General features: G+C 37.6%; 1 protein-coding gene across 9 annotated transcripts in view; it reads left to right on the plus strand.

Moving 5' to 3' along the window:
* The first annotated feature begins 663 nt into the window (after positions 1 to 663).
* Positions 664 to 17,311, plus strand: part of LOC126350377 (AP-1 complex subunit gamma-1) — a 157,074-nt gene continuing 140,426 nt past the window's right edge. The window contains exons 1-2 of one of the 9 annotated variants that reach the window (XM_050002512.1): positions 1,220 to 1,572; positions 1,962 to 2,073. In XM_050002512.1, coding sequence (XP_049858469.1) covers positions 2,054 to 2,073 — 20 coding nt within the window. In that variant the 5' untranslated portion in view covers positions 1,220 to 1,572; positions 1,962 to 2,053. Of the gene's footprint in view, positions 813 to 1,219; positions 1,573 to 1,961; positions 2,074 to 2,116; positions 2,204 to 17,281; positions 17,305 to 17,311 lie in introns of those variants that run through there. The other 8 variants (XM_050002517.1, XM_050002511.1, XM_050002516.1 and 5 more) reach the window with 8 other exon arrangements.

Here is a 17,311-nt window from a genome sequence, read left to right on the forward strand (position 1 = left end):
TCCCAAATCTCATTTAAGTTATCCTGATTTAATTTTGCCATTGTGATCACAAAAAGTTTTGGAGAGCACTACAGCAGTTCCTTAAACAAGAAGCTACCACGTTTATCTACTGACGCTACCGACGGGTATCACACACACACACACACACACACACACACACACACACACATGGGCGCGTTCACGCACACGTCGGTTTCAATACGATGAGAAATAGAATGCGTGAGATACGCGTTAAAAATCATCGTATAAAGGACTACAGCCAAGCATTCGCTCGTTCTCTGAACTGCACTGCGTAACTGCTGCATTACAATAATTAAATTATCACTATAAATTTATCGTACTTAAATACAATGTGTACTTGTGGCTATGATGATTCAGTGCTTTACTTTCTATCTGAATAATTACTCACACAAAACAGTGTTTAAAATTTCGATGTTTATCCCATAGTTTGAAGCTTAGTTAGGATCGATGATTCTTTGCAAACTGATGTATTGTGTTATGAGTTGATGGTTGCGTTTTCCGATGTGTATTTGCTGCGATGTGTTGACACAATGCGATTGAACAACATAATGCACTTCGCGATTCCTGCGTTCTTCTTTCTACCTTGTACGGACACCTGTTTCAGCTGTGAGGTAGATAACAGAGATAAAAGAGTATACTGATAAGCGATAGACGATAAATCGGTAATCTGCTAAACGTTGGAATAGCACTGGAGTTCATTCAATGTAGTCTGCGCGTGTAAGAAAGAAGTTCGTGATGTGGGCGTATTACGAGACGGAACCTGGCATTCTACCTCCGGAGTTGAACAGGAGGTAAGATACCTCTTGTCAAGAACTAGTATTGACTTCGGACGCGGGAGGCTTTGCATTTCAGGTACATAGTATGAAGTGCTCCGTTACAGACTTCCCGTTCAAGCCATTATGGTCATTTTTGTTTTGTTTTAGCATTGTATAACAGCTTCAAGGGCTTGTTCCCCATCCTCGATAAGATGTCACTGCAGGCGACTTCTCGTGGAACATGTGGACATTCAAAAATATTTTTATCTGTTAAATAAAATTTGATCTATGTCAGGCTACCGTCCGGTCGCATTCTTTGAAGCACCGTTACGAGCTTGGGATAACACTTGCTACAACCCATTACACGCTGTTTGTCATGTTAATATAAACATTCGATTTTGAAACCTACAGTTTCCTGCATCCATGCAGAAAAAGCGCTACGCACACCTTCGCTTGATACTACGTAAGACGCTTCTGTGGAAGATAGGTCACACTTGAAAGTGTTAGGACAACTTTAGTCAACAGAAATATTGGATTTACGAATGTATTAATTTCCATTACAGTTATAAATGAAGACGCATATTTTTGAATGCCACATTGTGCTGAAAGCTGTAGTAAAATACTTTCATGCTAAGATGTCTGTACACACAGTGTGTTGTTTAGGACTACGTCACTGGGAGTGACTGCCATCTTGTGTATGTGGTTAGTGGTTAGACCAGCTGAGACCGGAGGAATGATCTGTGAAAAGTTGCCTTGAAGTGTGGTTACTAGTACAACTATACATACATTGTTAACAGTAAGTGTTGCGTTACAAGTGGAAGTTAGGAAAAGACGTATGTTTTTATTATGAAGTAATGAGCGATAAGCTGTCATTGCAGGCGACTTCTTGTAAAGATATGCCTGTTTAAGAATGTTTTTGTCGGTTAAATAAAAACCGAGCTTATGTCAGCCTACCGTCCTGTCGCTTTCTGTTAAGTACGAGCATGAGAAAATACTTGCTTTGTGCGGACTGGAAAGTACATTGCGGTATAGGCTGTTTGTCTTACTAATGTAAACATTCGTTAGGTTTGAAAGCTCCAGCACATTGTTTTGAATTCCGTGATTAAAGACGTATTACAATTCATGCTTGTTTAGTCACAGGCAGACTTTGTGAATATTCACTGTAATTTTTCATGTATTACCCAGGCATCTTGCATCTGTCTGTGCTGTTACTGCAGATACCGTTTCATCATCATCACCACCACCACCACCCCTTGTACACATTCTGAAGAGGAAACATGAATACCTCTGACCATGGGTAATCATAGACAGAAATATTAACGACTATTATTATTTTGTAGGGTGGAGGTTATTTGGTTGATGCACTCAAACACAGTTGCTTCCATCTTTGGATTGAAAGAAAATACTCTTCCATATGACTGAATTAGGTAATTTGTATTGACAGGTCTTGTGATGGCCAGCTTTGTTTTAACAAGCAATGTGTGATATGCATGCCAGTGAATGTATTGCATGTGGGCCTTGGTACTAACAAATAGCACCTTTGCACAGCAGTTTGAAAACAGTTAAATATGTATGTAATGTGTGTACATGTATGGGATGTAATTGGTTGTGGTAAGTAAGGAGTGACTAGATTTGCTAACCATACTAGTTGCGTAGTGTGAACAGGGCAAGACTGTTGTATGATTGAAGATTATGCCAATAATCAGAACAGCTGTGAGGAACGTGAAGTAACATCTTAGTGTTACTGGTCACAGAAACAAGGAAAAATGTTCTGGAAAGATGCCTGTATAAATAAGTTTTGCTGTGTTGATGGTGTGTAGTGTAAGTCTTTGTCTTAAGGTGATTAAAGTTTTTACTCTTTTGATTTCTTGGGTACATTACTACTATGAGTTTATTATAGAAGGCAGGAATGTATCCATCAGAATCTGCCTATGATAGTGATCATTTCTGGTTAATTTGGTGAACATGGACCATTTTATTCTAATTTAACAGAGACAAACTTCATTGACAAGCCAGGCATTTATTCCTGTGTAGCCTGCATTTTATTCTGGAGGCCAGAACTTTTTAAACAAATAAGCACTTACAAGAAAGTGGAATGTGTTTCCATCACATACATGCGGAATATGTTTGAAGTCAGTCATTTTGCGTCTTGTATGAAAAAAAATCTCGATGTGTTTTCGTACAGGTTTTATTTATTTCACCACTACACAGAGTTTACGTTTTCAAATAGAGGGAAGAAAAAAATAAATATTGCAAACGTAATAGTTACATCTGATTAGCTCCACGTGTATGATAAACATTAAAATTTGTAACTTGATGCATAACACCAAGTGGATTACTAATAACAAACTGGAAAAAGAAGAATTACATTTGTGTGTATTAATCTCAACAGGGGCAGTGTTATTGTGCTACTCAAATACTCCTTAAATGCCATACATATTAGTTATTTTGTTAATGTGATTCACTGTATAATGCAATGATTCTCATTGTGGTTACATCTGAAGAGAATATTGTGTTTGAAACATATGGTTCCAATGCAACATGTTATTACTTCCCTATTTTTACTGCAATGGGCGAAGAAAACTAATAAGCTTGGTTTTTATTTTTATCTGAATCTTTTAAGGTTTTAAATATTTGTTCTTCAGTAGTTTCATTTTGTGTGAGAGTTGATAGTAAAAACCATGTAAAATTTTTTTTGTATGTAATGGAAGGGCATTTTATGGTACTTGGCAACTCCAAGTTGATGTTCAGGAGCAGTGGCCAATGGGAACAACCGTAAAGGCTTTTCCCATTTACAATTGCTCCCATCAGCTAATGTGCCGAGTGTATGCTTGGGCTAAAGTTACATATTGGACCTTATACTCCCTTCCCTCCTCCCTGCAACCTTGATTGTGGTGACAGACTGATCTAGAGTGCAGCCTGAGGTCTAAGTTAGGTTGTAAGGTGACAGCTTAGTTGTGAGTTGGTGAAACCAAATGTGAAAGCAAAAAATTTGGTTGCGGTAACATATTGACCAATGTTGAAGTCTTAGTGTTTACGTCCATACTATACTGAAAAATGCTATGGGGGCTCAAGTACATAACTTCTGCTTCAGGTTGAATTGTGTGAATAGTATTTGTAGCTGCATTTTGATTATTATTTTGGGTCATGGTTATGAAGTAACAATTTCTGTGATGTTCTCATCTTTAGCTAAATTATACCTGGCACATTAGTAAGAAATGGAGAGCATGTTCTCCATAACTTGTCCTCCTTTGCTATCAAACTCTCATTCTGTGAATGATTATTGGTAAGAGTATCTTGCAAGAGAACTTCAAGCAGTCTTTTGAGTGATTTTTTGTTTAATAGCTTTGCACTAGTAAAAAAGAAACTTGTTTATGGGACATCTGCTAACACTTCTGGGAATTGTTAACCAGGAATTGGACTGAGCAGTAAGGGTCTAAATTGAAGGGTCAGATGAAATAACATGATCAAGAATATTAGTCAGTGTGTATCCAGAGATTGATGTGTGGTCAAGATCAGAGGACAGCATCAAGTCATTTTGGAGGTGGGCGAATACAAGAATTGTGTTCTTTGCAACCACTTAAGTCTATTTTCATGTGTGTTAATCACAGAAAAGTAAAACTGCTATTAGCGCTCTGAATAACATACATGTTCGTACAAGTGTGGAGTCTGTAAAGAAAATTCCTAAGTCAGTTACTATTGGTTACCTGTCTTCAGCCAACTGCAGTTTTTAATTAAAGAGAATTACACCAGACACGTTTTGCCTTTCTTTATAAAGCATCTTCAATGGTTATCCTGCAAATTGGATAGGCTACACACATTAGTACATGTTTATTGTGTTGGGTTAAAAAAGTTTTTTTTTTCTTTTTTTTTTAGTTGTGTGCAAAATACTTATGGTATTTCCTTACATATTCTGCTTCTTCACTCCTTGCCAGCAGTGGATTGACATCAGAAGACTTCGATTCACGTAATCACTTGCCAGTTTTTCCCATGCTGCGGTATTTCTGGTGCTGCATCATTTACACTTCACTATGGCAAACTGAACTGAAGTTGTGTGTTTTATCACTCTGCACAGTAACATTGTTTATGTCTGTTCATTTGTTTTCATTCACACTGTTAGTGTTGCCAACCTGTGAAGCTGCTTGTGTGTGTGTGTGTGTGTGTGTGTGTGTGTGTGTGTGTGTGTGTGTGTGTGTGTGTGTGTGTGTTTTGTAGTGTAAATTAGTGAAATTGTCTATCTGGGAGGATAGATAGTAGTGGTAAATGGAGCCCTGTGATAATACGTGTACATTTAATGTTGTATTAAGGGTCAATCAGTTTAAAGAATGTGTGGGTTGCCAAGTTGGTTTTAAAGTTTGTTTCTCTCTTGTCGTGGTTTTTTTGAATATGGTAGTATCCTTGTAAGGAGGTATTTTTTGTTGTTGTTTATCCTTATGATTTCCATGTCTGTGTCTCTGGTGGTAATTTTTTGTTGGTGTTGGTGCAAGTGTTCTGCAAAAGTTGAATGATTGCTCTTACATGTTCCTTGTATCTGATGTTAAATAACCTCCTGGTTTTACCTATGTATCTTCCATCACATGTATTTCATTTCAGTTGGTATAGCCCTGATTTCTGGTCCAGATCAGTTTTTCCTATTGTGTTTGGGAAGTATTTCTGAATTGAGTTGTTGATTTGATTTGGTGAGTTGTTTTTACACCTTGTGTGTTGGAAATATTCAATATTCTGTTATGTCTTTGTGGTTGTATGTCATTGTGTACCATTTCTGTTTCTTTCACACTTTCTGTCGTTCTTATATTTCGTGTGTGTTTGTGTACGATTTCGTCCTTGCATTGGTGACAGCTGGATGTTTGTTCTTTTTTGTTTCTCAATTTTCTTGTTCAGTTTTGTTCCTAAGTTCTCTTTGTATCCATTGTTCATGGCTATTTGTTTTGTGGTATTAATTTCTTTTTTTGTAATTCTCTGTATCAAATGGTACTGTGTGTAGTCTATGGAGCACGTATCTAAGTGCTGCCTGCTTTTGAGAACTGGGGTTTTGTGATGTCTCATGTGTGATTGTGTCTGTTGTTGTCAGTTTTCAATATATGTCAAATGTGTGGCAAAAACTGCCAAGTGCATATGTGAATCAAAGTTTTTAGACATAAACCTCTGCTAGCAAGGATAGAAGCAGCAGAATGTGAAAGAAACACCGTAAGTAACTTGCACACTAACTTTATAAATAAAACCTTGTTTTTAACCTAAAAAACCAAAAATTTACAAATATGTGTATCCAATTTGCAGAATAACCACAGAAGATGTTTTATAAATAACAGCAAAACACATCTGGTGTAATTCTCTTTAATTAAATTGCAGTAAGTTCAAGGCAGATAATCAGTAGTAACTGATTTTAACAGCTGCTGCAGAAGATGGCCACGCAAACAAACGTATTGTAAAGTTCCTAAAATAAGTGTCATTTTAAATTGCAGTTTTGAAAGGATATGGTGGAAATGACATTGTCAGTTCAGTTAGTTTTTGGAAGCCAATATTTGTTACAGAAGCCTTGTATTCTAATTTGCCAATGCATTTATAGGCTTTAAAGGTATCATTCACAATGAAAGGTCTTTGGTAACTGTGGGTGACTTCTCGAGCAGCCCTTTACCAAGTCGCTGTGCTAAATCTCTTGAACCTTGGCATTTCCTCTAGCATATAAGGTTAAATGTCAAGTGGCATTTTACATTCCAGATTGTTACATAAGAATAGGCCTGTGTTCAGTTACCTAGCTGTAATGTAAATGGTCATAGTTCATGCATGAGAGTTTAAATTCTAAAATTGTGGGGAATGTTTGATAAAAATACAAGCAGTGTTATGCCAAGTCATACATTCACACATCACATTCTGTAAATCTCGCCATAATGGAGAGAACTCAAGAATCTGGAATGTGCCAAACAGAATCACCTATTGCTGGCCACTTCTGTAAAATATACTGGCAACAGATGACTAGTGCTAAACTATTGATACATACAGTTAGAGGACTGACTTGATTATTTTCTTTATGTACTTTTGGAGAAAAACAGGTACTTGAAACTGTTACCCCTTCTCTTATACTGTTTTATATTAATCAGCTGTTTTAATCTGATACTTGAGACAAAGCATTTACATAGATTCACACTTATCACTGTCAGCTGTCTACTGAGGCCCAAATGCTTAAGTTAAATTTGTTTAATGTAAAGTTATGCAGTATCTACATCCTGGAGTCCATATATTCTGATAAATTATAGGATTAGTGGCTAATCAGATATTCTTTCACTTAATTTCGTGCTTGATATCTACTGGCAGCCTGTTAAAAAGTTTTACACCAGATTATTTAAACTACAAGACAGCAGTGCATAGTCTACTGAAGTTGTGTTATACCTGGCATTGTGATTGTAGATTGCAGAGTTCATCCTGAATTAACTCTTGTTATTAATTACACTTATGAATAGGGCTGTATGATGTATTCCCACATACGTGTAACTATCTGTAGCTCCCTGAAAGAGGCTTCCACAACATACATGGTTATCAGCTTTATACAAAGTTCACTTTGTACCCATGTGTAGAACAAATACGTCTTTTAACTTAGCTGCATTTTCCCAGAAGATTGACAGAGGAAAGAATCGAGTGAAATTATGGAAAAAAAGGTTGGTAGCAATCCTGTTGTATGCTTTTGACACAGTGAAAGGAATTTCTAAGTGCAGAGCAGGAAGATCTGAATTTTTTCATTACATTGTCTACATTCTCATACCACCCTAGTTTATTATCTGTCTAGGATCTTGACATGTGTGGCTCATGTAGTTTACCCCTTTGATGTCTACTTCTGGTACCTGAAAGTCATCTTTATTTCTTTGCAACTACATTATATGGCACTTTTCTAACAAAGGAAAATCCAGTTGAGAATTATGATACTCTATAGTCATAATTTTTGTACAGTGGTAGGAGATAGTGCCGTGAACAACAAACCAGTCCTGACCAGTGGGGTGGGTGCATGGGGGTGAGGGGGTGGGGGCATTTAAATATCACTTTTTAGATTCTTCTTGAGTAAGTCAAAAACCACAGCTTGTATCAAAAATGTTTCCAAGTATAAAATTGAAGTACATTAAATTTTCTACAAGAATGATCCTATTCATTTTTCCTCTAGCTTCTGAATTGCAGGGATGGAACAGTCACAGCCAGTATTAAAAAATGTGTTTTAAGAGGATTAAAATGTTGTTCTTGTAAATCAAGTGGTAAAGGACAAATATTACATATGTGTGCTATGTCTAAGCTCAGTAGAGCTGTATTATGGTGTAAATTGTGGTTTGTGGTTGTAACAGTATGGAGAGGTAGGAGGTGTAGTCACTTTCCTCCTTAATAGGTCTACAAATTGAAGAGCGAGCATGTGTTTCTCAGCTCTCTGTGCCCCACTATGTCACAAGAAGCAACAACATGATGGTTTACAAAATTATACTGACTCGTCTACAGTTTGCCTTATGAATCACTGTAGATGCAGTGTGAACAGATACCATAGGATGTTTATTTTCCACAAAGTGCATTAAATGACATTACATGAAATACAGTTACGAGTTACTAATAACACTAACACAAAAAATGGACCTGGACTGATTCTGAGTTAATAGCTACAATTTGGTCTACACTTCTACATGGGAAATTCATTTATAGTCATTCTGTATGGCAGTTTTAGCATTCTTGTGAGAAAAGTAACTTCTGCCACCACAAGTGCTGCACACTTTTCAGTTCACAGACTGACTATACCTCCCCAGCATTTCTTGTCCAGTTCTTTTCTTCTATGAGTAGACAAAATAACTTCACTGAACCCGTGATTATATAATGAAGTTATTTTCGGTTCACTGAATTTTTATTTGTAGTCATTAAGTGAATATTTATGTAAAATATGTCCCTATAAATAAAGGCTAGTTGCCATTGACCTATGTAGCAGTGGTAGGAAAGGGACTGTGTTGGCAAATGTGGCATGTTACTCCAAATTGCAAAGCCATGTAACTATTTTGCAGTCTCATTGTGGTGAATTAATGAATGACCAGAAAGCTACAGCCCATCTTTCATTGTTGTATTATAAGTAGAATGCATAATTCTCTTCCATTTAGGAACTGCTGGCACTAGGACAGTGGATTACACTAAGTGGATCCACTTACAGACATTCACATTGTAACTTATAAAGGTGGGCGTCAATATGTTGTTGTTGTTATATTCAGTCCTGAGACTGGCTAGATGCAGCTCTCCATGCTACTCTATCCTGTGCAAGCTTCTTCATCTCCCAGTACCTACTGCAACCTACATCCTTCTGAATTTGCTTAGTGTATTCTTTTCTTGGTCTCCCTCTATGATTTTTACCCTCCACGTTGCCCTCCAATACTAAATTGATGGTCCCCTGATGCCTCAGAACATGTCCCACCAACCGTTCCCTTCTTCTAGTCAAGTTATACCACAAACTTCTCTTCTCCCCAATCCTATTCAATACCTCCCCATTAGTTATGTGATCTATCCATCTAATCTTCAGCATTCTTCTGTAGCACCATATTTTGAAAGCTTCTATTCTCTTCTTGTCCAAAATATTTATCGTCCACATTTCACTTCCATACATGGCTACACTCCGTACAAATACTTTCAGAAATGACTTCCTGACACTTAAATCTATACTCAATGTTAACAAATTTCTCTTCTTTGGAAATGCTTTCCTTGCCATTGCCAGTCTCCATTTTATATCCTCTCTACTTCGACCATCAAATGGAATGAAAATGATAGTGTTGTACAGTAATCTGCTGTAATTCATTGCTTGACTTATTTTAAAATACATGAAGTTCCATAACACCTAGGTAACCTACTTTTCTTGCAGAGGGAGCTGATTTAGACATCTGGATTCTTTTAGAGATTAGGAGAGTTGAAGGTTGGATGATACATTTGATACCCCTGAAGGTGTGAAAAGTATACCAGCCATTGATAGTAGAGACTGAACCTGCGTGAGCTTGCTCCTGCTCAAGCCTCAGCAATAAACAACTGACTGGTTCATGGCATGTAGTGGTGGTGGTGGTGGATGGGAGAACACGGTGGGGAGGGGAGAAGGACACTAAACAAGGTAGCTCGTCACGAGAAACTATTGTCAACAACTCTATTCTATGGCATTTTATTAATTCTGTGGGGATATCACTTCACTGTGGCTGATTAATGCCTTTTGTAGCAAATTCATTTCCCAAGGCAGTTACACAGTTGAAAAATTACAATAAAATGAAATTAATATTTCTTTTAATTGATGAAGCAAAGTATACGGGGCAGCTAAATAGGAAACATGACATTTCTTATTATTAATGCAGCCTTATAATGGAATGTCACTTTCGGACAAAGTTCAATTTGATATAAACTTCTACTTCATGACTATTTTTTTCGCATGTTAACCATAAAAACATTATCAGTGAATTCTGTTTAGTTTGCTTTTTACTAAAAACATCAGTGTCAGGACTCTCTTTCTAAGCCCTGCTTATCCAAAGGTAAAATTTTAAGTTGCAATCTATGAGCAAGCTCCTGTGGGTAGATTTCTTTCTTTCCACTGAGAAAAAGTTTTGTTTCTCACAATTATGTAGTTCCAGACATCGACGTAATTGCAGCTGTGAACTCGTGAAGTTGTGGAAATTTACTTTGAATCTGCAGGACTTAATTTATTTGAAAAAATATCATGTATCTGCCTGTCACACTGTAGCTAGACATCCTAAACAGATTGTTGTAAATTGACGTTGATATGTCTTTTAAAGTTCCTAACTTGCCCACTGTACTGCTTTTCATCAATTTAAATGAGCTACCCTCCACTTTCAGCACTGCACCATTAAGTACACACACTTGCAGTTGAGGTTATGGCAGACGTAATACACGGTCATTCCTCTGAATATAGCACACAATTTGAACTTCCCCTGCAATATGTATTTATGCCTGACAGCACATTTTACCGCAAGCACTCACCACCCAGGTGGCAAACAAGTGTGAGTGCTCATGCTCACCAAGTCACTTTTTGAACAGGATTGGTTGTTGTTGTTGTTGTTGTTGTTGTTGTTGTGGTCTTCAGTCCTGAGGCTGATTTGATGCAGCTCTCCATGCTACTCTAGCCTGTGCAAGCTTCTTCATCTCCCAGTACTTACTGCAACCTACATCCTTCTGAATCTGCTTAGTGTATTCATCTCTTGGTCTCTCTCTACTATTTTTACCCTCCACCTTCCCCTCCAATACTAAGTTGGTGATCCCTTGATGTCTCAGAACATGTCCTACCAACCGATCCCTTCTTCTAGTCAAGTTGTGCCACAAGCTCCTCTTCTCCCCAATTCTATTCAATACCTCCTCATTAGTCATGTGATCTACCCATCTAATCTTCAGCATTCTTCTTTAGCACCACATTTAGACAGCTTCTGTTCTCTTCTTGTCCAAACTATTTATCGTCCACATTTCACTTCCATACATGGCTACACTCCATACAAATACTTTCAGAAACGACTTCCTGACATTTAAATCTGTACTCGATGTTAACAAATTTTCCGCATTCCTTGCCTTTGCCACTCTACATTTTATATCCTCTCTACTTCGACCATCATCAGTTATTTTGCTCCCCTAGTAGCAAAATTCCTTTACTACTTTAAGTGTCTCATTTCATAATCTAATTCCCTCAGCATCACCCGACTTAATTCGACTACATTCCATTATGCTCGTTTTGCTTTTTTTGATGTTCATATTATATCCTCCTTTCATGACACTGTCCATTCCATTCAACTGCTCTTCCAAGTCCTTTGCTGTCTCTGACAGAATTACAATGTCATCGGCGAACCTCAAAGTTTTTATTTATTCTCCATGGATTTTAATACCTACTCCGAACTTTTCTTTTGTTTCGTTTATTGCTTGCTCAATATACAGATTGAATAACATCAGGGATAGGCTACAACCCTGTCCTGGTAGAGACAGTAAAATCAACAGATAATAAAATATATATTGACAGCTGGCTACACATAGGGGAGGCTGTAGACACTTGACAGGTTTGGCAGTCTTTTTTATTTTTTTCCAGAATAGCTCACTTATCAATGGCAAATCAGTACTCTCTTAAAAAAACTGAAAATAGTTTTGCTATATAAACAAAGGCTCATAAGAGCAAATTGGTCAGGAAATGATGGGGAGGTATAGTTTGTCTGTAAACTGAAAAGCAAGCTGCAGTCATGGTGGAGGAAGTTGCCTTTACCAGAAAAAAGCCCCAACTGCTGTACAGGATGACAGAGTACCAATTTTCTCTTTAGCTGTATGAAACAGTGTGCAGAGATTTATGTAGATTCTGCCCTTTTGGATTTCTTGTTTCAATATTTTTAGTAAGTCATATCTGTATTCCATGTATTGTTAGTGCAATTTATGGAAAGTAAACAATCTCTCCAGGCATATCTGCACACCACATTGTCTGTGATTTGTAAGACAAACTGTGGAAGGGTGAGTATAACTTTGTGAAAAACCCTGTAGTTGCTTCTTGTGGGGCAGAGAGAGTGGGGAATCTCTTTCTCACTTTTCAGTTTACAGACCTGTGAAGGAGGGAAGTGCATGGACGAAAATAGTGTGACCTACCTTCCTTATATTTCTACCCTCCATCATGTTATACCTCAGAACACAGTTAATACAGCTCTACAGCCTTTAGATGTGGTACTTACGTTTAGTATTTGTCCTTTACCACTTCATTTATAAATGGATATTATTTTAATTTCCTTAAAACACATTTTTAATCATCTGTGGCTTTTCATCCCCCCACAGTGTGGAAACTAGAAAAAAAGGAAAGAACCTTTTTTGTAGAAAATTTAATATTATTTAATTTTGTACTTGGAACCACAGTTTTCATCTTACTCAAAAAGAGCCAGAATATTGATGTTTAAAGGCCCCCATCTCCTCATCCCCCTGCTGTCACTCTGATCATCAGGATCAATGTCTTGTTCATGGCACTTTTTCCTACCGCATGAATTTTTACCTCTAATTTTCCATTGTTGATTGGACTATTACCATCTGGTTGAGAAATGAGCAGTAACATAAAAAGTATAAAAGTCAAAGTGTTTCACTGCCTGGTTTTCAGAACTAATAGTTACTTCCTTGGGATGTAGAGAGTGAAATTGGTGAAAGTTAAAAAGAAAGGGCAGGTCACTTGAATCCCAGTGTTAGATAGGCCTACATGTAGTGAGTCTTTGTAAGATGAAGGCTAAGTTGTTAGCTGTGAACCAGTTGTAAGCTTGTTCCGTGATTCTTCTGGTTGTGTCTGGTTAGAATATGTTTGAGTTGTTTGTTAAATATATTTGTATCATTCTTCTTCCCCCCCCACCCCCCCCCCCCACCCCCCCCACCCCCCCACACACACTCTGAATTTAGTCTTATTCCTGTTGTGTCATATCTTAACATGAACCTCTGTTTTTTATTGTTGAGATAAGAATCTGCCAATGAAAGGGGAATGCTCTACTGCTCTACTGTTTTAGTTTCCCATTCAGAATGTTGTGAGATACCAAGTTAAAGGCCTCGAGAAGATTACACGGAAACTTATCAAAACTTTTGTGAAAATAATTAAGAGAAAGATAGCTGTGTAATTGTTGCTTACCTCCACTTTTATAGATGGATGTTAATGCTGCATACTTGTGTCCCTTGGTAGATACACCCTGACTGACACATCAGTTGGTTTCAAATTTGAGGGCGATGGGGTACTGACACTGGGTAGCATAATGTCCCTGTGTTTTCAGCTACTGTTAGGAAGAAGCCATTGAATTTAGTAGTCAGTGATTTGAATTTCATATTTTTTGTCTCACCACTGATATCATCAGAAAGTTGACTACAGCTTGCCTCCCTGAGTGTATTTGCTTCATCTTTAATAATGTTTGAAATTGCTGTTGCCTCTTGGAATTTTGAATTGTTTATGTGTAATACATTATTTGTCATTTTGATGGTGCAGTAAAGATGTTTGTAGCAGTTAAGGTGTGCTTTCAGCTGTGCAGCAGAGTTGTCGATTCCATTTTATGCATAATCTTTCGATGACTGATCCAGCCATATTCTTCACGTGCTGGGTAGTTATATTCCCTTTCTGATAGGAGTCCAGACAGTGAGAACCCATAACTGCACAGCTCATAGGACCTAATGCTGACTTGGTTGGCCATTGAAATCTTGTGCATAAAACGGAATCAACAACTACATTAAGTAAAGCTCTTTCGTCGTGGCACAAGATACCTTGTTTCCAGATATCAGTCTTCCTTTCTGAGATTAAACTATTATTGTTACTGATCTGTTGTGAGGGCTACCTGGATTCATAGTATTAAAAGAACTTTTTCAAGAAAGTACAGGGTGCCTATAATTAAACTCCCAGTTTCAAAATGTTGTAGAAAGAGGACCACTGTTCAAAATGATGTCAAATTTGAATTGATGCAGAGGAAGGAAAAAAAAAATAATGAAAATTTTTCCAACGGAAGACACTGTAAACCTCTTAATGGGATGGAGGTCATCTACAAATGGCAAGACGATCACAATACAACACCTATAGTTTGAGTTGCACATTGCACCATCCATACATTCAGTTTGCATGACTGCACAAGTTCGACAGTCTACAGTTGTGGCACTGTTAGTTAGATAATCCAATCCACCAGGGCAAAATCGTACCTCGTTGCATCTGAAAAATTGGTTTTTAAGTGTCCTGAGGCCACAAACTGCAAAAACAGCGAAATTATAGTGGATTTTAGTTGTTTTGGGGCCAAAAGCCCCATAAAAAGCAAAATGTCATTGGTTTTCAATAGCCTTGGTGCCCAGATCGCATAAAAAGCTAAATGTCATTGGTTTCTAATTGTCGTGAGACTGGTGCAAAACTTGTTCAGTGGGCCCTCTACTGTTTTCTGCCACAAATTGAAATTGAGAAAAAGTGTATTTGACAATAGAGCAGAGTGTCTCGAGGGTATTGTTCAGAGAGTGTTGCACATTGCTTGCTTTCAATTCAGCTACTGCAATTGGAGCATAGAACACAACATCTTTCAGATAACCCCACGGCCAAAAGTCAAACAGATTAAGATTAGGTGATCTGGATGGCCAATCTGTAGGGAAATTATGACTGATAATTCTAGCCTTTCTGAATACCACTGCAGCAGCCACTTCCTATCTGTGCAGTGTGAGGAGGAGCACCATATTGCATAAAAGTGATCCTACCCACACATCCATGCTGTTGAAGGGTTGGAATGAAAGACTCTCATAGTGTTTACCAGTCACATGAAGGTAACTGGACCCGCAGGACTTATCTACTCGAAAACGTATGGTCCTACAATAAGCGATACCGTCAACCCGTACCACACCGTCATCTTTGCAGAATGAAGCAGTACCGGTTGATGTGCATACTGATTTTCCATGTACCTATATTCTGCATGTTGACATGTCTTTGGAGGTGGAAATGAGATTCATCTGTCCAGCGAAAGTTCATAAGTTCATTCCTTCACCATTTCCATATGAACAAGAAATTCCAGAGCGAACATTTGTCTTGCTGGCAGATCAGCAGGTAGCAGCTTCTGAACATGGGTTATTTTGTATGGTTAGCAATCCAAGCTGTTTCATCTTACATCTGCATCTACGTAGCACTTTGCAAGCCACCATACAGTGTGTAGTGAAGGATACCCTGTATCACTACTAGTCATTTCCTTCCATGTCTCTCTCACAAATAGAGTAAGGGAAAAACAATTGTCTGTATGTCTCCAATGAACCCCAACTTTTTTTTTTATCTTTGTGGTCCTTATGCACACTATATGTTGGCAGCAGTAGAATCGTTTTGCAGTGACTTTTTTAGTATTTTATTCACTGTGCCAGGAGGAATGGCCAACGTCAGGGCAATTCCCCATGCATTGCATGTTTGCACACCACAGCTTGACCCCTCTTGCAATGCTGTGGCCACATCTTTGATAGATGTTGGATCAACTGCTTCCCTCCCTCTGCCACATTGCACTGCAGAAGAACCTGTTGTTTTGAATTTTGTTATCATTTTCTCCAGACTCTGAGCAGACATCGAACTAGTGCCTATTTCACACTGTTGAGTGTCCGGAACTTCTGCAGGGCTACTAGCACACAATTTACAATTATTGTAAAAAATCTTTACCAGCAGTACGCAGTCCTTCATGGAGACAGTCAAGTTGAGCATCTCTGATGCAAACTGGCACACAGCTGTAAGCCACACGTCTCCCAAATTTTCATTCACTCTCCTCAGTGACATTTTCCTTTGCATTAATAATATGCTGCTCAAATTTGGCATAATTGTGAGCAGTGTTCTCTTTCTACAATGTTTTGAAACTGAAACGGGAACTTATGGACACCCTGTATTAAGTTTCTCATCTGCTATCTTCCAATTTTTCATCCTGTAAATTCTTACTTAATGTTTTCTTTTGTAGGTCTATGCTGATCTGCTGCTTCGGTAAATTGAATGAAATGAAAATTTTTAGTGTGAATTCACCAGAACATGAGTTTAGTCTTTTTGTGTTTCTATGCTCATATTATGCCGACAGTAATATAACACTATCTTGCATATGTCTAGGCCCACGTCAATTTCTTTGACTTCCACAAAAAAATTATCTGTTGTGCTTCACACACATCTGTAAAAATACATCCACATTTTTCAGTTTCTTGTAGTGATGTGAGAAGCCCATCATTTTAGAAATTCCTTTTTTTTATGGAAACATGCACATCATGATACAAATGATCTGAAATATTGAAAAATTGCTGATTGGTGGATGCCATGAGACCACTAAGCTGTCCATTACTGTGAATTTCTCCTCAAGTACCATCACTAAGTCATTGTTCTCTTTATGTTGAATCTTGTTAAGAGGCATTGGGTTAGAAGTCTATCAGCATATGAAGCACTTTGTACACAATGGGCTGTGTTTGAGGTGTGGTTATAAATTTGCTTCTCGAGTAAAATGCTATTCCAAGAAGTTACTGAAACAACGGTATAAAGTGCTTGTAGTGTGTTGCATAAAGAAAGAAATTTGAGAGGGAAAGACCTTCTGCACTTCACTCACTAAATTTGGGGTACCTTTTATGATACAACTGCAAAGCTCTGTTGTGCTCTTGGCTTTTACTGCTTCTTTGTTAATTATTCGTTATTGTTTAAATTCATCCATACATAGAATGTTTTCTCATTAGCTCAGTTAGGCCAAATAATTGTATTGTTGTAGTTTAACTGATTTTGATATCACTTTACAGTATTTTTTTCTGTATCTTTTTTGTGTGATTTCTAGTTTTTTGTAGGAAGGACCATACGCCATCTTTCTTATGTGTTGTAGCTTAGTATTGTACATAGGTCATCTCTTATTATTTGTACAAATATTAATATAAACTGTCTTTTGATTTATTTCAGATGAGTTTTATAGCTAAGGATTCTGGCTCATATGTTGGAAAACTATTTCCATTTAGATAAATTAATGGTATTTCAGCACCTTGATGATTGTCTGTGTGCATGTGTTACAATGTTCTGTATTATATAATTGCTTATTAACAGGTAACCT

The sequence above is a fragment of the Schistocerca gregaria genome, chromosome 1 (genome assembly GCF_023897955.1).
Source record: "Schistocerca gregaria isolate iqSchGreg1 chromosome 1, iqSchGreg1.2, whole genome shotgun sequence".
NCBI classification, from domain to species: domain Eukaryota; kingdom Metazoa; phylum Arthropoda; class Insecta; order Orthoptera; family Acrididae; genus Schistocerca; species Schistocerca gregaria.